At 37.2% G+C, this 25,335-nt stretch overlaps 2 protein-coding genes across 3 annotated transcripts; both read left to right on the top strand.

Moving 5' to 3' along the window:
• The first annotated feature begins 867 nt into the window (after nt 1–867).
• Nucleotides 868–17,612, top strand: lrrcc1 (leucine rich repeat and coiled-coil centrosomal protein 1). Of its 2 annotated transcripts, XM_041993110.1 has the most exons (20): nt 868–1,263; nt 2,313–2,518; nt 2,673–2,738; nt 2,841–3,008; nt 4,699–4,865; nt 5,146–5,475; nt 6,087–6,286; nt 6,806–6,980; nt 8,776–8,924; nt 9,706–9,910; nt 10,229–10,368; nt 11,276–11,477; nt 11,949–12,134; nt 12,351–12,525; nt 12,976–13,139; nt 13,307–13,515; nt 13,818–13,955; nt 14,724–14,859; nt 15,408–15,525; nt 17,529–17,612. In XM_041993110.1, exons 1-19 carry the CDS (start codon nt 1,220–1,222, stop codon nt 15,522–15,524), a joined length of 3,177 nt encoding a protein of 1,058 aa, XP_041849044.1. In that variant the 5' UTR covers nt 868–1,219; the 3' UTR covers nt 15,525; nt 17,529–17,612. The 2 variants fall into 2 exon arrangements, with proteins under 2 accessions (XP_041849044.1, XP_041849045.1); XM_041993111.1 differs by lacking the exon at nt 17,529–17,612 and having other exon boundaries at nt 2,865–3,008; nt 15,408–15,654.
• On the top strand, nt 16,432–24,619 carry e2f5 (E2F transcription factor 5). Its single transcript, XM_041993115.1, has 8 exons — nt 16,432–16,735; nt 17,529–17,638; nt 17,829–17,990; nt 18,541–18,649; nt 19,389–19,713; nt 22,694–22,825; nt 23,084–23,122; nt 23,613–24,619. The coding sequence occupies exons 1-8, from the start codon at nt 16,607–16,609 to the stop codon at nt 23,687–23,689; spliced, it is 1,083 nt and encodes a 360-aa protein (XP_041849049.1). The 5' UTR covers nt 16,432–16,606; the 3' UTR covers nt 23,690–24,619.
• The last annotated feature ends 716 nt before the right edge of the window (nt 24,620–25,335 follow it).

The following is a 25,335-nucleotide window of genomic DNA, read 5'->3' as shown; positions in this document are numbered from 1 at the left end:
GTTAGTCCTGCATTTAGGTACAATGTACCTGCGCCCTGATGGAAGCAGCAAAAACTCACGAGCCAATGGGTGGCTTTGATCTGCAAGGATTAATCGAGCCTTGTTTAGCACTCTGGTTTGATGCAGGGCTGAAAGGTCATTCAAGGAGATCCCTGCAACTTTTTTTATTTGATGCAACCTACTGAATTAGGTACTACATGTTATGAGGTTAACAAATTTATGCTCAAAACAATGATTAAAAAACACTGTTTGGAAAATAATGCGATACCTTCAAAAGCTGTAACACGGATCCAGCTGGTGTCAATATGTAGCTCTTTGCAACTAAGAAAGCTCAAGTTACCCATGATGTTCATAAACAAAACTTCCAACATGACAACTGAAAAGTACTTGAAGTGAGACTCTCTTAATCGTTGTTGTCTGCTAATTCAAGGATCTTACCAAAAACAATAAATAAGTAAATAATAATATAATCCTGAGTAGCTGTCCAAGTGAACTCCTTTGTGTGTTATTGATGATGGTTGATGGTGCCAAGTAATAATGTCCCAAAAATTTAATAATTTAATAAATTAATTTAATAAAGTTAAGTTGAGCTGATTTAAACAATCAGTAAACAGAAAGAAAAAACAGTTTGAAACTGGATGTCCCTTAACAGTGAAATGCTTTGGCATTGCGTCTTATAACTGATTTGTATTTATTTTATTTTATTTTATTTAAATTTTTTGGTTTTTACCGACCGATGTAATAGTTACTAATTTAAAAATAGAGACAACTTTTGTATTGTTTTTACTCCTTCACTGTTTGAATGGGACCTTCAGTGGGCGGAGAAAATGAAACTTTCCCGGATGCTACAGTTAGCGACGTCAAATAAACAGGAAGTGGAATCTAAGAGCGGCCAGTTTAACTCGACGTAACCTAAATAGCACAACAATAAATGTTACTAACCCGTGTTTGACTGTGTAAAAACGAAGCGTTAACGACTTGTTGGCTAGTTAAACCAAATCTGCTGTCGATAGAAGTTTTGTAAATATTTAGCCGCCTTTAAACTCGCTCGGTAGTACCTGCACTTTGGCTAAGTTGCTAAGTAACGGAGCTAAATAGTTTGGGTTTATATTTTCCAGGAGGTTTTTGGCTTATGTTGTGAAATGAAACGAATTGTTGCTGTAAGCTAAATTGACGTATAACGGACTGGGAAATATCACAAATAGCTGAAAACGTCGTTATGGGAGAAAAGGAACTCAGCTTTGTTGACAAGAATTTAACAAGGTAGCTTCTAGTCACACATCCCAGTCGTTGTTTGTGTTTTACTTACAGTTTAAAATTTGTAAAACTTTGAACCTGAAGTTCTCTTAGGTCCCAGGCCTTTTCCCACGCATCTTAGATTATTATTAACAAAATCACAACTAATTAAATGTCTTTACACGCAGAAGCAATGTAGTAGGCGCTAGCAAAAGGGCACAGGGAAATTGGAAAGAAAATACTTAATTATCATGGTTACATATTTAATTATTCATTAGTATTAATGAATAAAGTTATATATATGTATATGTATGTATGTATGTATGTATGTAGAGAGAGAGAGAGAGAATTTCAATGTAGATGATGAGCAGCTTTTACATTTTACACCTTCAATTTTGTCAACAGCAAATCTTAGTAGTTACCTTCATGAGTACATTAATGTATACAAAAAAATCCTAATCTTTAAAGCTACATAATGAAGTAAATGTTTTATTTTTAATTAAAGTGGATCAGAATCGTCATCTCACACTTTGCTTTCTTTAAAAAAATATCATTGTCTTCTATTAAGACACCTTAACCCGATGACCAGATTTTTTTCTCAGAGTAATCTTAAAATGTAAACAAGTTTTTAAAGTAGCAGCAATTATGCAGGTGTGCATCGCACAAGTAATTTACACTAATTTTGCTCATTGATTAATGGGTTTGTATAAGTTGTGTAAGATTTTAAAAAATGCAGCATATCTAGTAATTTTATGTGCGTATTGTAACTTTTTTTTTATTTTTAATCAATTTGTAGAGCAATTTTCCTTTGGGATTTAAAAAAATAAATCATGTCATTTATTCATTTAATTTTATAAGGATAGATTGCCTTTCAGCCTTACAGGTTTGTTGTGTCTTGGATTTGAACTTGATATTTATAATTCTGAAGGCATTTAATAAGTTTAATACTGGGTTAATTATTTCAAAGAGTGTGATGAATTCCTAATTAAGTAGTGCAATTTTTTCACAGCAAAAATGATCATTGATGCTAGTTTTTTCCCTCTACTTTGAGTCTCATCTTGTTACTTTCTCTATAGTTTGCTGGATATTCCTTTGACTCCTGCTGTTACATCTCTTGATCTACACTGCAATCACATCCCAAGAATTGAGGGTTTAACTTCAGCTTGGCACTTGTGGCACTTAGACCTTTCCTCCAATCGCATTTCTAAGATTGAGGGTTTGAGTTCGCTTACATCCCTGAGGACTTTGAATTTATCCTGCAACTTAATCACCAAGGTTGAAGGTAAGTCTTAGTCAGACTTTTCCTCAGATAATAAATGTTTTGGCTCTGCACAAGTTATGCAGGTAATAATTCTTTGTTACTGTGTCTTGTGTTTCCTGTCACTGGTCTTTGAGCTGTGAACTGACTCGGTTGTTAATGTCCTGCTTTACATCAGGACTGAATGGCCTTGTGAACCTAACAAGATTAAACTTGTCCTACAATCAGATAAATAACCTCACCGGTGAGTCACACACTGCTTTGCCAATGTTTTTGTCTGCACCAAATGAGAAGTCTGACAAGTTACTAATACTTCAGTGATGTTTCATCCTTATATCCTTATTAGGCTTGTTATATCTCCATGGCACAGAGTACAAGCTGAAGCACCTCAGTCTCCATGGCAACTGCATAGACATCATTGATCATCTTCTGCAGTGTCTGCTGGGATTACAAGGTTTACGAGATGTCATTTTAAGCCAGGATGGTGCAGACAACCCCATCTGTGGTTCACCAGGTAGGAGAGGAAAGACTACCTTTGGTGTGTATCATGAAAAACAAAAGATAAACACATTGATGTGGCAAATTTTTCATGTACTCAGCTTGATCATACAAACCAGGCTGACTTGGTTTGATATCCATAAACTTGTTAAGTGTTGCCCTGGCATAATTGATTACTGTGTTTTTCTAGAATTGGATCAGTCCAGGAGAACTTTTAAGCCTTTTTTAACAGTGATATTACAAAACACTATAAGTATGATAAGTATGGAAAACCATCAAGAGTGTGGCTGCAGGGTATATCTTACCTAAACCATGGGGCCACCGGGCACTTCATTTGTCAACATGATTCTGTCCATTTCTCATCTGAAATACAGTTATATCAAGTATTCTGACTGAAGTAATACTACTAAATATTGATGTATCAGAAATTTAAATCTCAGCTGATGTGAAGTTGCTTACTCTACACAGAAAACATGATGCAGTTCAAGAGTAATAAGTACATTTTAAATAGTGTTATCATTTCATACTGGTGCTTATTTCCTGTGAACTTTGTTTTTCCATCCTTTAAAATCTCCATGTGCATCAGACCATTGTCAGCAATGTTTTTAGATAACATCCTCCTAACTGGTATTGCTCTGTGTAAATACCAATTAAATTTATTAGACATCTATTTTGAATACATCCTGCTTTATAGTTAATGGCATTAACTGTATAGAGCAACATACAAAGCAAACAGATTATATATCACAGGAAATATCTTAAACAAAGAGAGGAGCGTCAGAAATAAGTTGTTTTTACAATATAAATGAAAGTTAACCAAACTCTGTGCAAAGTCCAGCTTAATTTTTTTCAGCGTATAGGAAATGTTTCCAGAAAATATTTCCCAAAAACATTTCTTGAATACTCAATTTTAGAAGTCATCATGTGTGACAGACCAACACCAAGAAGGAAGATGGGGTAAATCTGCTTACAGATTTTGTTAAAAAAAGTGTCCAGATTTGTGTGTATTTAGTTTGCTTCGTAAGCCATCAGCAAACATTGCTATTTGGTATTTGTCCAGTTACATAAAAACATAAAAATTTTCAGTTGAATGATTGAGATTTTATCCATAAAACTAAAAAAAAAAGTTGGATCAGATTAGTCATAATTTGCACAGCTTTCAGCAACTGGACATTTTTCTGTCTTTGTTTTTGGTGATTCCAAAAAAACTGAGACTTGAACCTCGCTGTGCCTTACTGCATAATTATAGCTCAGTAAAAATGAGGTTGATAGCGTCTAGCAGTAATAACTGTGATCTCTTCTGTCTTTTTCATCTCATGATCCTGCATCTTTGTTATTTTGATTGACAGTGGTATTGATTTAAAAATCCTTTCAGTTGCTTTGTTCATATTATCTAGGTCTTCCTTCAAAGCAGTAGGTGGTGAAAAAGTCTCTTACATAAAGACAAAAAGGTGCACTTCACTCACTCTCCTAACCTTTGCTGTCTGTATATGGATGCTTGCATAAGCTGTTTTTAGGATCTGTTATAAAAGGTATAGCAATACTGTGACTAAGGGTAACATCCAGATATTATGTTTTAATGCAATTTCTAGATTTTATGTAATATGATCATCAAAATACCTGCTGATAATGACATTTATGACCAGTCACACAGCTTCAGCTTTGTCAGATTTTCCCAATGCATATGTATTCATGTTTTTCTGCAGGTTATTGGGAGATTGTTATGGAGTCGCTGCCACAAATCTCTGTTCTGGATGGCCTGGATCGTCTAAGACATCCATCTTCTCCAGGTATAAGCAGTCTCTGTGACATTCCTGGCCTGGAAGACTATGTGGACCTCCTGCTCTCTTCTGATACAAGTCACAATGAAATGGTGATTTTTTTAAATCCTATTTTATCATTATCATCACATTAAAGTTTATTTACAATGAATAATTAATAACATAAATGCCCTGAAAGGCAGAATTTCTTTATAGCTGTTTCCAGTTTTATATAATACTAGATATGATCTCTCTGATAACTATAACTTTCTTAAATGAATAAATTGTCTCTTACTGGGTTCAAGAAAGCTCCAAAAACTTCAACCCTTTTTACTGCCTAAAATTGACTTAAAATGTTAAATTCTAACAATAAAATTGAACATTTAATTTCAGGCTAAAGGTGTTGTCACGACACCCCGTATTGACCAGGTACTCACCCAGTTTCGTCAGCAGATTGCCTCTGAAGCAGCCACATATCCAGCCACACAGCCAGCCACACAGCCAGCCACACAGCCAGTCACACAGCCAGTCACACAGCCAGTCACACAGCCAGCCACACAGCCAGTCACACAGCCAGTCACACAGCCAGCCACACAGCCAGTCACACAGCCAGTTAGTCAGAACCCCCACCCTCTTGGTTTCACTGTGGCTGATCCAACAGAGGCCATTAATGAAGGACGTATCAGGAAACTGGAGCACCAGGTGTCTCAGCTCATCCAGCAGGTGAAAATTTAACAGTATGAAATGCCAGTTGCCTTTTCATTAAGAAATGCTTGACTGATTACATGTATACCTCATCAGTTTTCTTTTTAACAGCAGGTGATTGACTTGTCATATTAAAGCTGTATCCCAGCTATTTACCTGATATAGAGCTGTGAAAATGTTTTGTAATTTAGCTCTATATGGAATTTTACATTTCTTGTCCATGACTTAATACCATCATAAAGAACAGTGATTACTTTCATGTTTAATCCAAGCAAAAAAAATGTAAACAAAATTATGAAGATCGATTTTCATTGACATGGTATGACTCTCATAGAGCTCTGAAATCATCAGTGACTCAGTCTGGGGTTATGGGACAGCCAAAGCTTACAGAAAAGATGTTTGATGTAAAACCTACATGGCAGCCAACCAGACCTGCACAACTGCAGAGAAAACACTAGTTAACTGATTCTTGTCCTGATTTAAATAAGACTTTTTTTTGGCACCAAAGCTTTATGGAGTCAACTTTATCTTTCTTCTCATTCCTATAACTTTCGTACAGTATCAAAAGTCAGTAAAACATCCTGTGCATTTGTCGTCTATTCTCACATAATGTTGATATTTTTTCTCAGGCTCCTGCTGGTGAAAAATCAAAAATCTCTACACATTATGTGGTGAAGTTACATAAAGCCAAGAGGGACACAGATCGCACATCAGAAAGTGAGTGTGACAGCGGGAAGGAAAACAGGAGACGCACAAGGATTCCCAAACATCACAGCATCATAACATCGGGCACAACTACTCAGGAGACTAAGAGCACAAGATCAGAAAGGTGACGCTGCACAATAACAATGTCTCAGCTGTTGGGTTATTTTATAGCAGAAAACTATTTCTTTTAACATTTCGTTTACATTTGTTCTCTGTTGTTTTGTAGAACAGCTTAATGCCATCCCGAGGGTACCTTAAACTTTTCTGAACTCTTTGTTAAAGTTTTGAAACTTTATTTTGTTTTAAGCACTTATGGACACGAGCAAAGGCAGAGACTGAAACTTGTAGGTAGTCAGAATATTATTCATGCACTTGCCAAAATTTGTTGACACAGATGCATTAATAATGCAGTTACTGATATAATTTGCATCAATATAATCAAAGGCATTGTGCACCAGAGGTTATTGTCATCTTCTTCATCATGCATTAACTTGATATAATCAGGTATTTCAATGAAAGAGGGAATCCTTTTACATTTTAGTAGAAATGGGCCTTTCATTTAGCCTGACATTTTCCTGAATTCCCTTGAATTAAAAACTTATTTCAAAGCTGGTTTAAAACCTGTGATTTGTTTTATTTGCAGTGATCAGGAGAATTATAAACTGAGGACTTCAAAGTCTGCTGTGGGGCCCAAGAGGAAGACTGATGGTGCGGGTGCTGTAGAAGCAACAAGGCAAAAAAGGAAGGGACCTCTAAGAGCAGCTAAGACCTCAGGCGATGTGAAAGCCAAGTTCACCAAGGAAGAGGAAACCTACAGGGTACAGCTGGACAGTTTGCCTGCAGGCTGAATTGCAGCTTCATTTTTTATTAAGTGAATGTTATATGAAAGAGGCTATGTCCCTATTGAATTATTGGGGAACAAAAATCAAGTTCTATCCAGTTCAACTATGAACACCTAAATAAAATCACATTTTTTTTTTTAGTTAAGTTTGTTTACACATATCTTTTGCAAACACTGGATGACTGACCTGTAAAATAATGTCCATTTTTACTCCAATGGGCTGAAATGTTTGTCCATTGCCAGAAGAAAACACAAATGTGGTTTTAATCAGTTACAAGATTTAAGCAAAAGCCTGTAAGTGTAGATAATTAGCAGGTTTTGCACCAAACTACTGCAAAACTGTTAAGAAGCTTCCTTTGATTTTTAACTTTTCAGCTCATGCAAATTATTCTTTCCAAAAACATACCATAGTTGGTGGTGTTCAAGAATGTGGACATAGTGCATCTGGGTCAGTTATCCACTCCATAACATATGAATCCATGTTGCTTATGCCATTCTTAGTTTCTCTTCTTCTTGAAGTCTCTTTTCTCCTCTTTTCTGTGTCCGTGTCTTCTCTTCTTCACCCCTTTAGACAATTTTATCCAACATTTTAGCTACACAAAACAGGATTTAATCAAGTAGCAGGAGCAGGGAAAGCATTTTTACAGGATGTCACTCCTGTCGCAACATGTGACATGTGTGATGCTCTTTCACATTTTTTATAACCACTAATGATCCACAAATGATATCATTTTAGAAAATGTGACAAATATTTTGTTTATCATTGTTTTCCTACATCAAGTGTATTAAAAAACATCTGTATCTATTCCACCTCCAATTTGAAAAAAAATTAATTATGGTCTTTGAACTATGATCCTGACTTTTATTCCAGCTGATGTGCAAAACTAGTGGGATTTCAAGAGTCAAGAGTATTGCCAAAGCCAAAGCTCTTGGTCCAGGCTCTGGCCATTTCACGCATTGACTACTGCAACTCCTTACTGGCTGGCCTGCCTGCATGCTCAGTTAAACCTCTGCAGATGATCCAGAACGCAGCAGCACGTCTGGTCTTCAACCAGCCCAAAAGAGCTCATGTCACTCCGCTGCTAATTGCTCTTCACTGGCTTCCAATTGCAGCACGCATCAAATTCAAAGCTCTGCTTCTGGCTTACAAAACAATAACCCAAACGACTCCTGTCTACTTTCACTCCTCAATCCAGAGCTACGTTCCCTCTCGACAGTTGCGCTCTGCCAGCGAAAAACGCCTAGTGCTCCCACTACAACGTGGTGCAAAATCAGTAGCTGGACTCTTATCCTCTGTTGTTCCCCGGTGGTGGAACGATCTACCAAACTCCGTCCGATCCGCAGAGTCCTTATCCACTTTTAAAATCAAGCTAAAGACTTGTTTAAGGAGCATTTCCGCACTTAGCTTAACTCTTCTACTCAACAGAATGAGTTAGAAAGATTTGTCCAGCTCTTTGGCTCAACCAAGTACTGAATAAGCTGTGTGAAATCGTGACCTTGTATTTAAACAAAATGACTTACAAAAAACTAAAAAAAAAAAAATTATATGCACTGCCTCTAGCACTACATGACAGCACCTGGGTCCAACTGGACTCACAGCAGTCTGACTACCACTTCATTATGATGTCCCATCTTGTTTGAATTTTTGCTTGTGTTGTTCTTACTCTCAAAAGTAAATCGCTTTGGATAAAAGCGTCTGCTAAATGACTGTAGAATAGAATTTCCTTTTACTCCTCATCATGCATTTATGTTTTTTTATGTTTGCTGCTTAGACAATTGTTGAAGAACGTGATCAGGAAATGGAGAGACGTTGGAAGGCAGAACAAGCTGTGAGGAAGCTGACGGAGGAGATGAAATGTCTTCAGACAAAAGTCAGTGAAGAAAAGGACCTTCAGAGCCTGGCTCTGCACACCACGGACAGGTAAGAATGAAGCATGGGTGAACATGTATGGACAGTGCATACAAGCCTCTAAAAATGAATCAAAATATTTCATGCTAATGAAAGACGATTTGAACTTGTCTCTGTGGATTTTAGCTGTCAGCTACATGATGGATCCTATTCTGTTTATACCTTTTTAATCTTTTGTTCTGACTCTTGAGAGCAGAGCCTGCTGCCTGTCTCATTCTTTAACAATGAGTATCAATTCTACTATTGGAATTTATCTTTATCTGTGTGCCAAAGCCTTTAATGAAAGAACAAATTTTGGCTCCATTACTCCATAACCTTCAAGTAAGCCTGTAATTGTCTGTGATTAAAATCAGCTAATTACCATAAAGATTAACCTACGCACCCATCCAGAGGATATAGCTTATATTTAAATTCCAGAAGTGACAATTATCCATAATTTGACATGTTTTCTTTTTTTTTCTTTTTTTTTCCCTGTTCTTACACGTGAGGCTGGTGTGTTTGCATATTGTAGAGATAAAACACCAGGTGCATCTGTGTTGTGCATGTGTTTGTTTGCACATTCCTGCTTAGATAAATCAGGATTATGCTGTAATTAACACAATTATGCTGTAATTAGCAGTTTGGTGATGTTCAGATTTCAGCAATATTACACACATCAATCTTAACTGTCACTATCTAATGATAGCAAACACGGCTGATAGTGTCGATGTCTGTGCTCATCAGCAGACAGATTATAGAGAGGTGACTCATCAAGGCAGATGCACACTCTCATCACATTGTTTTTCCCCTCCAGACTGAAAGAGATGTTGCTGAAAGAGCGATCAGGACGCTCTGAGCTGCAAGCTTGTGTTGAAGAGCTGGAGGGGCGGTGTCAGTCCCTAACCCAGAAGCTGGAGCAGGCCCGCAGTAGTGAAGAACAACACAAGACTGCATTGCGTAGACTGGAGGAAAGCATCTCCCATGGTGACGCACTCAGGGCTTGCCAGCAGGCTGAAGAGGTACTAATGCTCATTTAATTTCCCAAGAATGCATCAGTTAGAAAAATAGTGATGCCTTTTAGTTTTTCACATACATTTGGTGCCACGAAAACAAGTTTGTTTAGAGCCATATATGTCTTCACATGTTTGTCATATGATCTGCTTCACCTAGTTCTCTAACACTGAAGTCCACCCATTGTTCTGATTTTTAATCAAACCAGTCCAGTAGTTCAATGGGTCCACCCACAGAGCAAATAAATATAGCGGTAAAGATGGCTCTACAGGGCGGGTTGATCAACTCCGTCAGACTGCTGCAAAACATGTGCTGACCTTCTTCAGATGAAGCGGTACCAGGAGCTGGAGAACAAGGCAGCAGCTTTAAAGAGAGAGTTGGACATCCAGAGAGCCTCAGTGCGCCAGCACAAAGACAAACTGCAGCAGCTGCATGAACTGCTGGCATCCAGAGAACAAGAGCACAGGTACACTTGAAGATGTCTACCTTCATATCTGGTCACCCTGTTTTTTAAGGCCCTTGAAACCAGTTTGCTCATTGAGCAGTGATGTTCCACACATTCTACGTTTGTCAAAGTTGAAAAGAGTTTTGGTTATTTCTAATAATACTGAAGATCCCCATCACTCAGAAATGACCCCCCATCTAGACATAGTTCAGATTAACAAGCCAAGAGATGGCACATACACGATCCTAGTTACACTTACCATCCTGATAGGTCTGATAGTTGCCATGTGGTACACAAATAAATCATGATTTAAGTCCAAAGACTGTGATTCAAGATATTTTTTAAATGGAGGTGGAGTATATAGAGATGTCTTTCAATACATTTGATGTAGGAAAACAATGATAAATAAAATATTTGTCACTGAAAAGTATTTACAGATTTAAAAAACCTGTCTGGAGAGGAACATTACCATTTCTGTATTAATGTCCTCGTGTCATAATTTCTACTTGAAAAGCTTTTTTACTGGATTTCTGTGCCTGAATCTAAACTTTGTAAGACATAAATCAAAATGTCATGCTAGTAACATGGTTTTCCTGAGAAAATTAATTAGGTTTTGAGTGTTAACCTCATAGTAATAATGCACAAGACATATATTTTAATCTTATTTACATATAACTGGTGGTAATTTTAAGCCAAGTTCTCAGGAGTTTTAGTGTTTGATTGTAACAGTTTTCTTTGGCTTTTTTTGTTTTAGTCATTACTTTTAAGTGTAGTATTGAATGCAAATTTATTCAGGTACCGATTAAATTTGGAGATGTATTCTTAAAAGGAATTATAAAACACATGGACTGTTTTCCTATCAAACACACAATAGCTATGAGTACAGGTCAATGTTCATCATCATCATGTGATTGCCTTCATCCCACAGAAAACAACTGGAGTTGCGGTTACAACCTGGTGGGGCAGATTTCCGTGAGGCAGTGTCAAAGGAGGTCGCATCAGCGGAGCAGAGACATGGCCAGAGGGAAGCAGAGTTGCAGGAAAAATTGTCAGAAAGCAGGAAACATTACGCCGCTCTAGAAGATGAATTTCGTATGGCATTAACCATCGAGGCTGCTCGTTTCTCTGAGGTCTGCAAAGATGAACATGTCATCCTGATATCCTGTAATCACTGTAATGTTGTCCTGACTTTTAGACTATTTTCTCTGTGCAAGCCAGCTGATAGGTGATTACTCAGTAAAAGTTAAATGATTGAGCTAAAATTGACCTCAGTTTTGAGCTTGTTGGTGCAAACTGAGATTGAATAAGGATTATTTCACTCAGAGCAGAATTTGAACAATTTCATCATCAGCACAAAATATAATCTTGCCACCACTTGGACACTTTTTTCTTGCTGTTACCCAAACTTTTTACCTTCAGGAAAAGTCTGAACAAGAAATAGACTGCCACCTTTAAAGGTCTGCATTGAAAGAACTGCTAATACATAAAATAAAAACTGATCATGAATTTGTCAAGTCAGGTAAAGCTTTGACCAAAGTTCTTCACTGAGTGAAACACTTAGCTTTCTCTGACACTCCTAACTCTTTATTTTTCCTCTGTAGGTGAAGGAGGTGTGTGATCACATGGCTGCAGAGCTGATGGAGCTCAAGGCGACCCTCGTTCAGTCCCAGCAGAGGGAAAAGAAATCAGACTCTCTGGTGCGGGAGCTCACGGCGATGGTCAAAGAACAAAAGAGCCGTATCTCTGAACTCATCAAAGCTAAAAAGGAAGCTGTCACTGATCTCAAGGTGTGAAGCTTTACAGTAACAACTTAACTTTTTTTAGATAATAACCTTATCAGGTTTAAAATATTATTTGTAAGACAAACAGGGTAGCATCAGCTGTTTCCTTCTCAAAATTTGCAAGTCAGACAGTGGCTAATATCTGACTGCTGCCTTAAAATTTGCCAGCCCTGGCAGGTGGCCGTTGATCATTAATACTGCTTCTTTGTGTCCCATTGCCAGAGCCGTCTGCATTCTTTGGAAGCAGAGGTGGAACAGGACCGCCGCATCGGAGTGCAGCTGGAGATGCTCAAGAAAGACAAAGCGCGCTTGTTGTCTCAGTTAACAGCTCAGGAGTCTGTTATAGATGGCCTCAGGGCTGAGAGGAGGATCTGGGGCCAGGAGCTCGCTCAGCAAGGTGGGAGAACTCCAGGAGAACACTTGCTATGCACTTTTAGTCAGCACAATAGTGCAGGGAAGACTGAAAGGCAGTACTAGTTGTGTACTGGCTGTCTTGTGTGTACTGCATTAGCTAGTGAATTCCTTCTAAAATTTGGGACGATTTTACAGTAGAGCCAGTATGATGAAGGGGTGATTGATTTTACTGTTTATTGTGATGTTTTATTTCATTAGGCTGCAGTAGCTCCTGCCATCTAGTGGTTAATTTTAATGTACACATTCTTACAGAGCCAGGAAAAGCTGAGCTCATTTATTTTCAAGCACTCTTTGAAAACATAATCCCTTACTACAGTAACATATGTATTTATTTACTGTATTAAGGCGCTAAAGATAAAAATAAAGACTGTGGATATTATAATACAAACAAGGAATAAGACTTGTTTGATTTGTATATATTTTTCTTTACCAGGTGCATCACTGGCTCAGGATCGTGGACGTCTGGAGGGCAGGATAGAGGTGCTGACCACTGAACTGGAGACTCAGAAGAAACAGAATGAGAGGGATCATGATGCCCTCAAAATCAAAGCCAAAATCATGGATGACCAGACAGAGACCATTCGTAAACTCAAAGAGGTACCCGGATACCCGATTTTTTCCTATATTGATTGCTTGAACCCGTCACCTTTCTGGTCATTTACCCAACAATCTTGACTCACCACTGGTATAAATTGAACTGCTTTTGTAAATCCAGGATTGAACCAGCTGAGTTATTTCAGCATTTTCTAACTTCCTGTGTTCAGACCTTGCAGGAGCGTGACGATCAGATCCGTAGGCTGAAGGATGAGGCTGTCCAGGCCCAGAAGAAGTTCCAGCAGCAGCTGGAGGAGGAAACAGTCCAACAAGCTGAGCTGAAGGAGCAGCTGGAGCATCTTAGTCTGCGCAAGGAGGAGCTTAAACAGCAGCTAGCAGACAAGGAGGCAGATCTTGAAGAGGTCAGAGGAGCTTATAGGTAAGTGGCTAAATACATTAATTATGTACATGTTCTAAGGTAGCGTGGGTGTCTGACAATGTGTTAAAAGTAAAGCAAGGTAAGGACAAAAAGTAACTGCTGCTGAGTAAAATGTCAAATGTAAATACAAACAAATGCATTGATTTGTAAACATTAAAGCCTTTTATTCAATTGAAAATGGTGCACAGAAAATGTTTCAGTAAGATTTCTTATTTTCTGACCATTCATTTTGGAAAAAAATTCCATGTTTCATTTCTGTAATATTCTTTCTTTCTTTCTACTCTTGCTGTCTCCTCTTTTAGTGAATCAAGTAAGAAGTGGCAGGAGAAGGCTGAGCTGCTCACTCGACTGGAGAGCCAAGTGAAGCGAATGAAGGAGAATTTTGATTCTAAGGAGCGCCTGCTACTGGAAGAAAGAGAAAAAGCAACAGAAGCACACAAGTAAAATCAGCTCAGCCTAATCCTGTTGTCTGGTTGTGAACTTATTAAACAGCTGAATATAATTTATAATTTCATTTTAATCCTAATTTTATTGTTTTTGGTCTGATCTCATCGATAACTGCAGGAGTTTGAAATGTGCAAAGATTTTGGTCTTAACTTTAGATTCAGAAAACTGTATTCATCTAATACGGGCAATTAATTTGTAGCTTACCACAGACACCAGTCAGCATTTAAAGTGCATCATCGATAAACAGTACCCATGAGGTCGTTGGAGGACACGACAAATACATTAAATAATACCAGTACAGGCTAAGACACCCTCAGCTAAAATCATGCAATGACAGCAGGCAGGCAATATCTTTGCCTGTCTGCTGAGATCTGAAGTTTTATTACATTTTCAGGAGATTGGTGTTATTGTGTAAATCAAGCAAGCTTTTTCTTCTTGGCCTTAATGTAACTTTGCCTTTCTTATTTCGGACAAATTTATCAGACAACACCTCGTTTTTCATATCACATAATTGAAAATTCTCTGCAGTTCGCCTCATGACCCGTTTTTTAGTTTTATTTTATTTTTTTAGTATTCTAAATTAGTTTAACGTTTCTGTGATATTTCTATTTAAGCAAAATAAGAGACATTACAAATAAAGTACTGTAAGGACTTGGGCCTTATTTATTTATTTTTATGGCCACAAATCCTGAAAACTATTGTCAGTTTTTGCGTCATATATGACGTTACAAACATTTTATTCCTGACTGGCTGTCTTACAGAGCTGCAGTGGAGAAGTTGCGCTGTGTGGATGATGCTTTTCGTCAACAACTGGAATCTATCCAGGCCGTGCACCAAGCTGAGTTGCTACAAGTGGCAAATGAAAAACAAAAAAAGATAGAAAAAGCCAATCAGAAGGTAAATTATAAACAGTTGTCATGTAAAATTTAATTTTCTCCTTTGTGGAGAGAAGAAGAGCAGCTGTGTGCTTCTGTCTAAGTATTAGAAATGTATACAGAAGCAATGTTTCATCTCTGGTATGTTCATGAAGGAGCTGTAATGAAAGTGGTGAATGTGCTTACAGAGAGGCAGCTACACAAACATTTCATGCACAGCTTTTGTTGTTTCTTCATTATAGGATTGATCATTCATTGTGGATGATGGGAAAGAAAGTCTGACCGCGTCTTGATATACCACTCTCATCCAACAGACCTTAAATATCACAAAGATTAGATAAATACATAAATAGAAGAAGTGTAAAATGTTTAGGCAAATTCTTTGTTTTTAATCAGAGCCTCATCTTTTGATTAACTTAAATATAATTGCATCTAACCTGATTTTTACCTCTGTCAATAAAAACTTTTAATTCTGTGACTTTCTGAGCCTGAAGTTTCTGCTTGGTGCACTTTAATGAAGATGAACAATGTGCTGTCTGCAGCTGAGATTGTCTCTCTGTACTTCTTCAGGTGTTTGAAGTGGAGGAGGAGATGCGTCAGCTCCTGAAGGAGACAGAAGCTAACAAGAGAATCATGGAGGAGAAAATTAAACGTCTCACCAGTGTACTGAAAGACTTTAACACATGAAGTATGGATTCCTGTTAATGTCAAGCACTTATGAATTGTTAAAAATATTTTTTAAATATAAGTGTATTTTTTATATTTTAGTTTAATTCTTTGTATTTTTATAGTATGATTTGCCCAATAAATATATCCTGAAGAAGATAACTATATATTTTTTTGTTTACAAATTGAAATATATAGGATATGGTGTAGGGTTGAAAAAGTGTTTGTGGTGGTTTAAGTTACAAAGATGCTAAATTCATGTGCAAAGTTAATAAATTTAATTAATATTAAAAAGGATCTACAGTCCAATAAACATAGAAAATAAAGCTAAAGGCAGAATAAAATATTTACTCAATGACGGGATCTTGCTTAAAAGTTTGGTAAGCTTTTTATTTAAGTAAGAATTTTATATTTTACAGTTTTATGTAGCACTCTCGTCCCACACTAGCACTCCAGCAAAATAGCTTATTGCAAAATCTAGATCAATTTGAATTTAGTGTTTTATCTGACACTCAACTTTGCATGCTGTACATATTAAAATTTAGGTGTTATAGAATAAAAAGTCAGCAGTTTTTAGTAGTCATTTCAAATTAGAATTTTTGAAGACAAGAGTCATGAATATGCAACTGCTTATATTAAAATAATATATTAAAATAAATAAAAGTTTTATGGCTTTCACAGTTTTCTTGACAGGAAGTAAACGTGCATCTTGATTTGGCAATATATACAATTAACTACTAATTGAAATATCTAAATAAAACTCAATAAATCCAAACTAAATATCGTTATTTTTTATACATTATTCTTATCCAGCATACTTTTAGTTTTCCTGATTTCTTGGCTACGACTGATTGGTCAGTCAAATACAGGAGGGGCGTGGCTTTGTAAGAAAGGGCGTTAGGATTAGTTAGATCCTTGGCAAGCAGGACAAGGGTTGCTATGGCAATTTTAACCTAACGTAACGTCCGTTCATTTAAAAAGACCACAGGTACTACAGTGGTCTCACTGATAACAGACGTTTTATGTTAAATTTACGTCGTTTAATTTAGCTAAACCCAAATAGCTGTGTAAAAAGAAGCGAACGCTTCTTTCGTAGGACAGAGATGGAGTATGAGACGACGGAGACTGTACGCTCGACCCCGAGTCGCCACGAAAAAAGTTTGGGGCTTCTCACGATGAAGTTTGTCAGTCTGCTACAAAAAGCTAAGGATGGCGTCCTTGATTTAAAAGTGGTCAGTGATATAGAGGATAGATCCAGTCCTGCTTTTTTTCTTTATCATTATTGTTACTTTTATTATTTATTAATTTTTTTGTATGGAGGATTATTTTTCAGCATTGTTTAGTTCCACCGTCTTCACAGCAGATGTTAACAAAGGGCTGTCAGTCACAAGCGTCGCCAGACAGGTGCATAGATGTATTCAACAGGTGGACTAGCCAGCCGCCATTAGCCGCCCTCCTTGTTTGAAAGTCCAGTTGAGACTTACACGAAGAAAGAAAAAAAATTCTCACAAAGGTCCTCACAAAATGTATGAGACCATAAAATAATATTGTGTAGCAATAAATTCTCCCACTGACAAACTTAATTTTTTGTGACTCAGTGTAAGCAGTTGTGTCTAGTGGCTATGAACAAGACAACCTGTGGATACAATATTGTTTTATTTGTTGCGTAAAAAGGCTGTATGTAATGTAATGCTAAGATTTTTCCTTATCACCTGTCAACATAAGAGTTAAGATTTGAATGTGACTCTTTAGGTGATCCAGAGCTCGTCCTAGAGGTCTGGATCAGCTGTTTCGAGACAAAAATTGTTTTTCTTGTTTAGTTTGACAGTCTTATGATTTCCTGTTTGTGCAGCATAATTAGTCAAATCCCTAATTCCTTTTTTTTTTTTTTTTTTTAGTTGATGCCATTTGGCACATAAACGTCTTGGTCATGTCCCTTAAAACATCTGTATCTTGTCAGCATTGTGTCATTGTAAACTGTTGCTGAGTTAGACCCTTTACAGAGATGTCCCCCTGAATCAACAGGCTGCAGACTTCTTGGCGGTGAAGCAGAAGAGGAGGATTTACGACATCACTAATGTACTGGAAGGTGTGGGGTTGATAGAGAAGAAAAACAAGAATATAATCCAGTGGAGGTTTGACAACATTAACAACATTTAAGACCGTTGAATAATGCATTTCTGATAAGTGTAATTGGCTGCAGAATCTGTAAAAGTCCATTTTTTTGCCTGTACATATGTTGAATTAATGATCATTGATATTTAGAACAAATATTCACCAGCAATCAAATTGCATTTTCTGATCACTTACCTTATTCATGTTCAGGGGGCAGAATACAAGCAGCCAAACTCAAGAGATACTGGAGCAGATTGGAGTATTACAAGCCCAAATCTCTGAGTTAGATGTCCAAGAGAAAGCGCTTGATGACCAGAAGGCCTGGCTGGAGGAGAACATCAAACATATCAACCATGATCCCATTATCAGTTCATATCCTTTTAACGTCATGCTCAGTTTTTCAGATTGTCTAGTTGAGTAAGGGTGATTTTCTTTGTATACCTCTGTTCTTGTCTACAATCATTGTAAAATATTATAGAAGTTTCTTTAACCTTTCACAAGACTTTTTCAGAAAAGTTAATCTGCTTCACAGTTGTTTTCACTCCGTAAGATTAACAAAGTCATTTTAAAATTTTCACAGTAAATAAATCGGTCAGGTAAATTTGATTTAAATGTAGTTTCATATATATGTGAACTTATTATATAAGTTTCTTTTAAACCTTCCTTCCGGTTTGAAATTCTAGTTCTCCCAAGGTCTATTTTACTCATCTCAGAGCAAAGAAATCCCTGCTTGATCCTTTCAAGATTGTTTGCTTATTGAACAGAGAAAAAGCCATAAAGGAAGGATATAATCACTATTGTCAGTCAGCGAAACGGCAGCCAGGCTAATCTTGACTTGCACAATGCTCAAAGCCTTGTTTTTCCAGTTTATTGTCTCGATTCTGTTCCTCACGCTAATCCTGTTTCCTTAATACCTTTCCACCTATAAATTTGTGACACTTGAAGACATCTGCAGTGCTTTCAGTGGAGACACGCTTTTAGCCGTTATGGCTCCTGCTGGAACCCAGCTGGAAGTGCCACTTCCTGAAATGGTAATGTGCCTTATTGATTTGAACATGCATGATATTTTTATCATCTTGCACTAATGACAAAATTCACCTGAAAGCCAAACATTTACTCTATTTATGTCAGTGTAAAGGCAGGCTGTGTTTTGTGAATTCTACAGAAAATTAATGGCAGGCCTTCCACTGTGGCATAGTATCTTCAGGACCCCTGGCTCTGGCATAGTGCCATCTGATTTGTGTTTTCAGATAGCATGACAACGTTCTGGAATCCGAGTGTGATGTGTTTTCACAGCATGACTGTGTAATGCCAGTTCTCCCTGACATGCAAATGTAAATTCAGATCCATGTCTACCATTTTCTCCAGATTTAAGACACCGTAACGGGACTGACTCAAATTTTCTCTGCTCCCAATTTTCTGGCCACTGTTTGCTGCAATCCATGTGCTCCCTCCCCACACTGACTCTTATTTTTTACACATTCAGTAACTCCTGAATGAAATCTCTTTGATTTAGCTCATTTTGTTGGTACAAATAGTTTCTCGTGACATTTGGAAATGTTAATGTGAAGACTGCATAACCAAAATATTGAGTTTTAACTAAAACTACAGATAAATCGTGTTAATTCTATGAGTTTGTCATTATAAGAAACTCCTTTAACATGCTTATAGTTTTGAGAGATCTGTTATGTATATTTACATGTTGGTTAAAGATGCTTTATAAATAAATAGTCAGTAAACTAAGATTATTGATATTCTGCTGTTTTAAAGGGCAAGGGTGGCCAAAAGTATCAGGTGAACCTGCGGAGCCACTCGGCTCCCATCCAAGTCATGCTCATCAACAGAGACTCAGGCTCTAGAGCACCCATGGTCTTTCCTGTACCGCCTACTGATGACATCTGTCCAATACTAACTCCACCCAGCACACCAGCCAGCCTTCAGAGGTTTCCTCTCTCAATGTCTTTGAGCTCTACTTCCAACACCACCTCCTCCTCCTGCAGCAGCCAGGACTCTGTCTGCTCAGACCACAAGATGGTGCTACCAGACCACAATGAAGCGCCGACACCATCATCCACTCCTGGTGATGTGCAGATGGGTAAGGACCAAGGCCGATGGGTCAGAGGACTGATGATTTTTAAATTTGTCTACATACTTGTTATGCTAATTTCTTTATTGTTTAATAAGACAAATGTTTGTTTTCACATTCAGGATGTAATAATTTCTACAAAGAAAGATTTAATTAATGCAGTAAAAACTTAAATTGGATAATGCAAATAATCAAAATTATACATAACTTTAATAGCTTGTTTATTTGAGAAAGAAACAATTCTCAAATTCACTTAGATTTAGATGAAGATGGTTTACCAGTGTTTCAGTTAAGTTCATAACTGTCACACTGTTGAGTTATTCCCCACAAAACATTCCAAAGCAGTCTTTGCTTTTTTTTTCTCCCATCCACAACATACAGTATGTGACAAATAGGAAAATGACCAAGATTACCATGTTTAGAACTTGTGATTGTACATGGCAGGATAAATTGTGCTTGAAGCTAATTGTCTTGTGCTGCGGTTTTGTCCTCATATCTGGAGATATTAATGGCATGCATGAAGTCATAGACCAAAACAAATCATTTTAAAACCATTTGTCAATAAGCAACGCTTCAGCTATTGCTTCCACGTTTTGATTAATATGTAAAATGTGGACTAAGCTTTGCCTGGAGTGTAATGCAGCACAACCACATACAAGGAAATTTAACCCCCAAGATGAATAATGGTGGTATGACACTGATACTGGTTGATTATTGCTTTGAGGAGTTGTTCAGCATCTGACTCTGAAATATCAGATGCCAAAACATCTTGACATGCCAGAACAAGAAAAGTTTAAAAGAAGAAACCACTCATCTTTCATGCTATTTAGTAATATTTAATGTTGAAACTAAAGTAAAAGCTCTCTGTCGATTACAATGGCACCACTTTCAGCAACATGAATTACCAAACTCAGTGGGTCAGTTTTAAAACAGAAAGCCTAGCAGAGAAGATTGCTTCACTATAACCTAGAGCACTCTCACCCTGAGACAGTTAATTTACTTTGTTTTTCTTCCCTGAAATGGTCTGTTCAGCTTTAATGACATCCTCTTCCTATATGACGCCCCTCTTAACTGCAGCTTATGGGATCAAGATGATCTGTTAGATGAGTAGATCAAGCTTCAAGAAAATCATGCTAATTCATATTTAATAATTAAATGCCAATAAATTAAGTGTATTGGTCTAATTGTATCATATTAGCTAAAATTAATGTCACCAAACCCATTGGGTATTAAAGAGACAGTGCACCCAAAAATATGTAGTTTTTTTTTTTTTTTTTTTTTTGTTTGTTTGCTTTTTTTTTTTTTTTTTTTAGCTGTAAACGACAAAATTACGCAATTGTGATGAAAATCACATATACTGTTGATAAAATTATTATTTTTTTTAAATTTATTTTAAAAATGGAATTTTGTGGGTAAAAAAAAGGCTCACAACGCCCTCTACAGGGTAAAAACAGGTTGTTTTTTGTGAAATAGAGCCGTATCTACGTCTAGAGAAAATAAAATAAAAAAAACCCACAGCCCCTCCCTCCAGATGCAAACAGATGGGTCCTCACCTTGCAGGCAAAGAAAACAGCGCCCACCAACGCGTATGAAGGGATGTGAACTTATATGGTGTAGATTTGCTAGTTTCAGACTTCTATTCTTTCATAGAGTTTCTGATGAAATATTCCTGCAGTGGGACGGATTTGTGCTTTTGAGGGGTGTAAAAATAACACCCGACTTTATTCTTTACCTGCTGATCCTCATCTGGCGACAGACAAAAGCTCAAACTGTCAAACTGTGGCAGCGGCAACCTGCCGCGAGTCCCCACAGCTTTTCAGAGCTGCTGGAGCTGCTGACAGGCCAGCGTAGCAGCGCTAACGGCTCAGACTGATACGGTTCAGGACCACCTTGTTCACATGTAGCTGAGGAGATTTAAGAGGGGAAGGTCTTGCACCTCAAAGGCCGCTCTGTGGCGTAGGTGCTTTGTGAATCTTGCTTTGCATCTTGCCAGTGAGCTGAGCTGCTGTTTGTCAGTCATTTCTGCCTGTGGATCTTGACCCGCCCACTCTCTGCTCCGTGATCACCCCACATCTCCCACCCCAACCCTTGCAGTTTCAGGCATTTTTCAAATTCAGCAGTTGGTGGAGTTACGCAAAAAGTAGGGTGTGTAGTTACACTTTAATAAAAGAACTGTAAAGTTATCTTCCACAACAGCTTCAGTGAATATAGAGTGAAGACATACTTCCATTACGTTTTTGTCTAACAGATTCATACATGGAATATTATTTAGCCACAGATTTTTTTCTATAAAGCAAACATGGATAGAAATATGACTGAAAGTAACAGCAACACTACAATCAATTCTGTGGAGAAGAAGACGTTTATTTATAGGTCACACATAAGCTACATTCAGTACTTGTGCAAGACTTTGCATCTATCATAACATGGGATCATGCACTGAACATATCTAATGTATCATTTTCTCCATTATTTTTACCAGAAGAACCACTCCCCTATAATGAATTAATAGGAAGGAGGAAGACTTGGTTTTGGGCTAATCTTGGGCTGTAAGTTGAGGTGAAACTGTGTCTGAACAAGTCGCAACCAAGTCAAAGTGAAACTTAGTCAGACTTCTGTTCCAGGAATTAATGAGGAATTTGCACAATAGCAGCATAAAAGTTATTTATCAAATACTGTTACACAGTGCAGTGTTGAAAACAATGACTAATTGGGGAAATTCAGCATTTTCACAGTGGATATTTATTGTTCTAATACATAAAAGCCAGATAAAAATAATTTGCTGGCCAGACTTGAAGATCTTGTGGACTGCATATGCAAAACAAAGTTAACTAACAGTATGCTGTAACTTATTGATTTTATGAGATAAGTATAAACATGGTATCAGTGTTCTAGGAAAGTCAATATGTGCAACTTCAAACAGTATTTTGAGTTCCAGGACTCTGAACTAACTACTTGTCCTTGTTTCAACCTCTCATTCTACCTGCAGTGTGTCATCAGTCAGCAGCAGCATTGGAGCAGCATCAGATGGACCTGGTGGGTCCAGAGTTTCAGTCTGTGCTGGATGTAAGCAACCTGTTGAAGCTCAATACTGCTGCAGAGGTCAAGGATGACAGAGAGGGTGAGGCGCAGCCATGTGAAAACAGACCTAGTTTATTCTGCAATTGCATCCAGCAGTGAAACCCAGAGGCAGCCTGATGTTTGCTTCAGATTTGTTTCAGTTTTGATTTTATGCAGGCCTTAAGCTCCAAGCTTGCTTTTGTTAAGAGTTTAAATTACAATAAGACACGGGCTTGAGAGAAAATGGTAGAATTATACACAGATGTGTAAGTATACACTTGTAGACTATACTTTTTAACAAAACCTCTTTTCTTTGTAGGAGCTGTTGACCTAATTGATGAGCTAATGTCAGCAGATGGTAAGCATCATAAACTTGCATTTCTGACTCTATAATTTTCTGTATTTGTTCTCAAATATATTTTAAGGATGTTGTTAGACTAGGATACATTTATAAATAAACTACTAAGGAGTGGATAACACAAGACTTTTTGAGGCATTAAGTTTCATAAGGAATAAAAATGTGACCATTTGATTTCATATTTAGTTTTTCTATTAAAATATTTATTCTTTACAGTGGCTCAGGTTAGTATCTCTTCTATATCTTCACCTTGTACTTTCAGAAAAATTCATGGTTACTCAGAACGTTTTCTAGGACAGAGAGGGAGATGTGTTAGTGGCAGTGTCAAAGGCTACCCCTCTGGAACATCTATCAAACTGCAGTACATGATTGAAAAGGGTTAAATTCTTCTTACCTGAAACCACTAACATGCTTAAAAATCTGTGTGTGTGTGTGTGTAAAAGGGAGAAATATTTTCCCAGTATTCTCACTGATCTTTCTCCACTTACAGATATAGACTACAGCTTCAACCTGGATGACAATGAGGGTGTGTGCGACTTGTTTGATATGCAGATCCTCAACTACTGACAGCTGCTGGATTAGAAATAACTGAGAAGCACCTTTTTTGGCATCTCTTCAAAACTCTTTAAAATAACTTTTTTGCCATTTAGTCATGATTGCACACTTTTTCATTTCATCATTCTAAACATTCTTAATCCCTGTGCATCAGGACATTTAGCTTACTACACTGGCCTATTGCAAACAAAGTGGAGTACTTGAATGCATTTACCACGAGGTATTTACATGACTACAAGCCATAATGGGTCATTTGAGACTTTTATGGTTTCCTAAATAAATATCTTTAAGATTCTAGACAGATGAGGGGACTTAGCAGAAGTAAGCAGAGACTAATTCTTCATCCTCACGTTGTTGTTAAGAGCGTTTGTATTTACATTTGTTTTCCATATCCAGTGGAAAGCCTGAGACTTGAACATGACTTAATTAGTTCAGTTGCTTTTGGGACTGTGGCAGTGTTTTGCTTTAGCTGATGTGTACAGTAACTTGTAATGATTCTGTATTGTCTTTGTTTTCAATTTCAACACAGGGTTGATTATTTAGATTTAGATATTTGATTTATTTCATGTGAGTCCTCACATGAAAATCCTATACACTGGTTTTATTGTTATATTTCAGATATTTTGTTTAATGACTAAATGCTTTGGTACCTTGTTCTAGGAAAGAATGATAGAAAAGTTTTTTTTCTAAATTATTTATACTGCCATTAAAGCCCCCACCCCCAATCAATATCGTTGTATATTTGCCTAGATTTCTTTTTTTACTAACAAAAACATGACTGGATCCAGCTAAAGCTAAGTGTACTACCTTAATTGTTATTTAAATAATTCAATTTGCCATATTTTTAAGTCCTGAATATCATATTTTGCATATTTATATTTTTCTTCTAATTATTAGAAGACACCCTTTTGTTGCACATTGTCTTTTTTTCCAATAAAAACAGATTTAATCGTGACTATTTTTTTTTAATGAAAGTAGCACAGTTTAATTATAATGATAAATATAAAAACAAGGGTTTATTTGTTTGGTAGCTGTTAGACCATACAGATGGCAAAGTTTACCACACATTCTCCAGCAGTTTAAACACAGGCTTGAAGTGTTTTTCTTCTCTTTTGGCTCCGTGAATTGTTTTGCACTGTCACTGTACCAGATGGTAACTGACAGTCAGATGGTCTCCACATGAGAGGACACCAGCCAGAGCCCCGCCTGCTGTGTAAAGCATGGGTTGATGTGTATCAGCTGGGACATAAGAAGAAAAATGAGATCAATAAAAAAAGTAAACTGTGAACCTATACAGTAGAGACCTGTATGTATCAGTTCTTCTGACAGATTTGTGATTTAAGCATATCTGAAGGACAAATTGGATCACAACAGTTATTTGGAAATTTTTAACTATGTGATGTCCTGTATGTTAATGTTAAACTAGACTACTAAATTCTAAATATATGAATCTGTCCCAACTATCTCACCCAGTTTGGCTATGCATGCTGATCTGTAGTGATAAAATACCAGTATAAGATCAACAGTCCATAAAAGGTTACTAGGAGTGGTCTTCAGCTTGTTGTGCAGTCGTTGCTGTCAACACAGAAGATAAACTGAGACATAAATATACAGAAAATCTGGACTTCAGATGTCGACAGGAATTCAGGAAATGACCA

This window comes from Melanotaenia boesemani, chromosome 8 (genome assembly GCF_017639745.1).
Source record: "Melanotaenia boesemani isolate fMelBoe1 chromosome 8, fMelBoe1.pri, whole genome shotgun sequence".
Taxonomy (NCBI): domain Eukaryota; kingdom Metazoa; phylum Chordata; class Actinopteri; order Atheriniformes; family Melanotaeniidae; genus Melanotaenia; species Melanotaenia boesemani.
This window is presented reverse-complemented; position numbering and strand designations above follow the sequence as displayed.

Bases quoted from the DNA above. Each gene is read 5' to 3' on its own strand.
- lrrcc1 (XM_041993110.1), top strand. From the start codon at position 1,220: ATGGGAGAAAAGGAACTCAGCTTTGTTGACAAGAATTTAACAAG. The intron at 6,287-6,805 runs GTGACGCTGCAC...TTTTATTTGCAG, and splicing joins AAGAGCACAAGATCAGAAAG to TGATCAGGAGAATTATAAAC. The intron at 13,956-14,723 runs GTAAAATCAGCT...GCTGTCTTACAG, and splicing joins AAAGCAACAGAAGCACACAA to AGCTGCAGTGGAGAAGTTGC.
- e2f5 (XM_041993115.1), top strand. From the start codon at position 16,607: ATGGAGTATGAGACGACGGAGACTGTACGCTCGACCCCGAGTCGCCAC. The intron at 19,714-22,693 runs GTAAGGACCAAG...TTCTACCTGCAG, and splicing joins TCCTGGTGATGTGCAGATGG to TGTGTCATCAGTCAGCAGCA. The intron at 23,123-23,612 runs GTAAGCATCATA...CTCCACTTACAG, and splicing joins TGAGCTAATGTCAGCAGATG to ATATAGACTACAGCTTCAAC.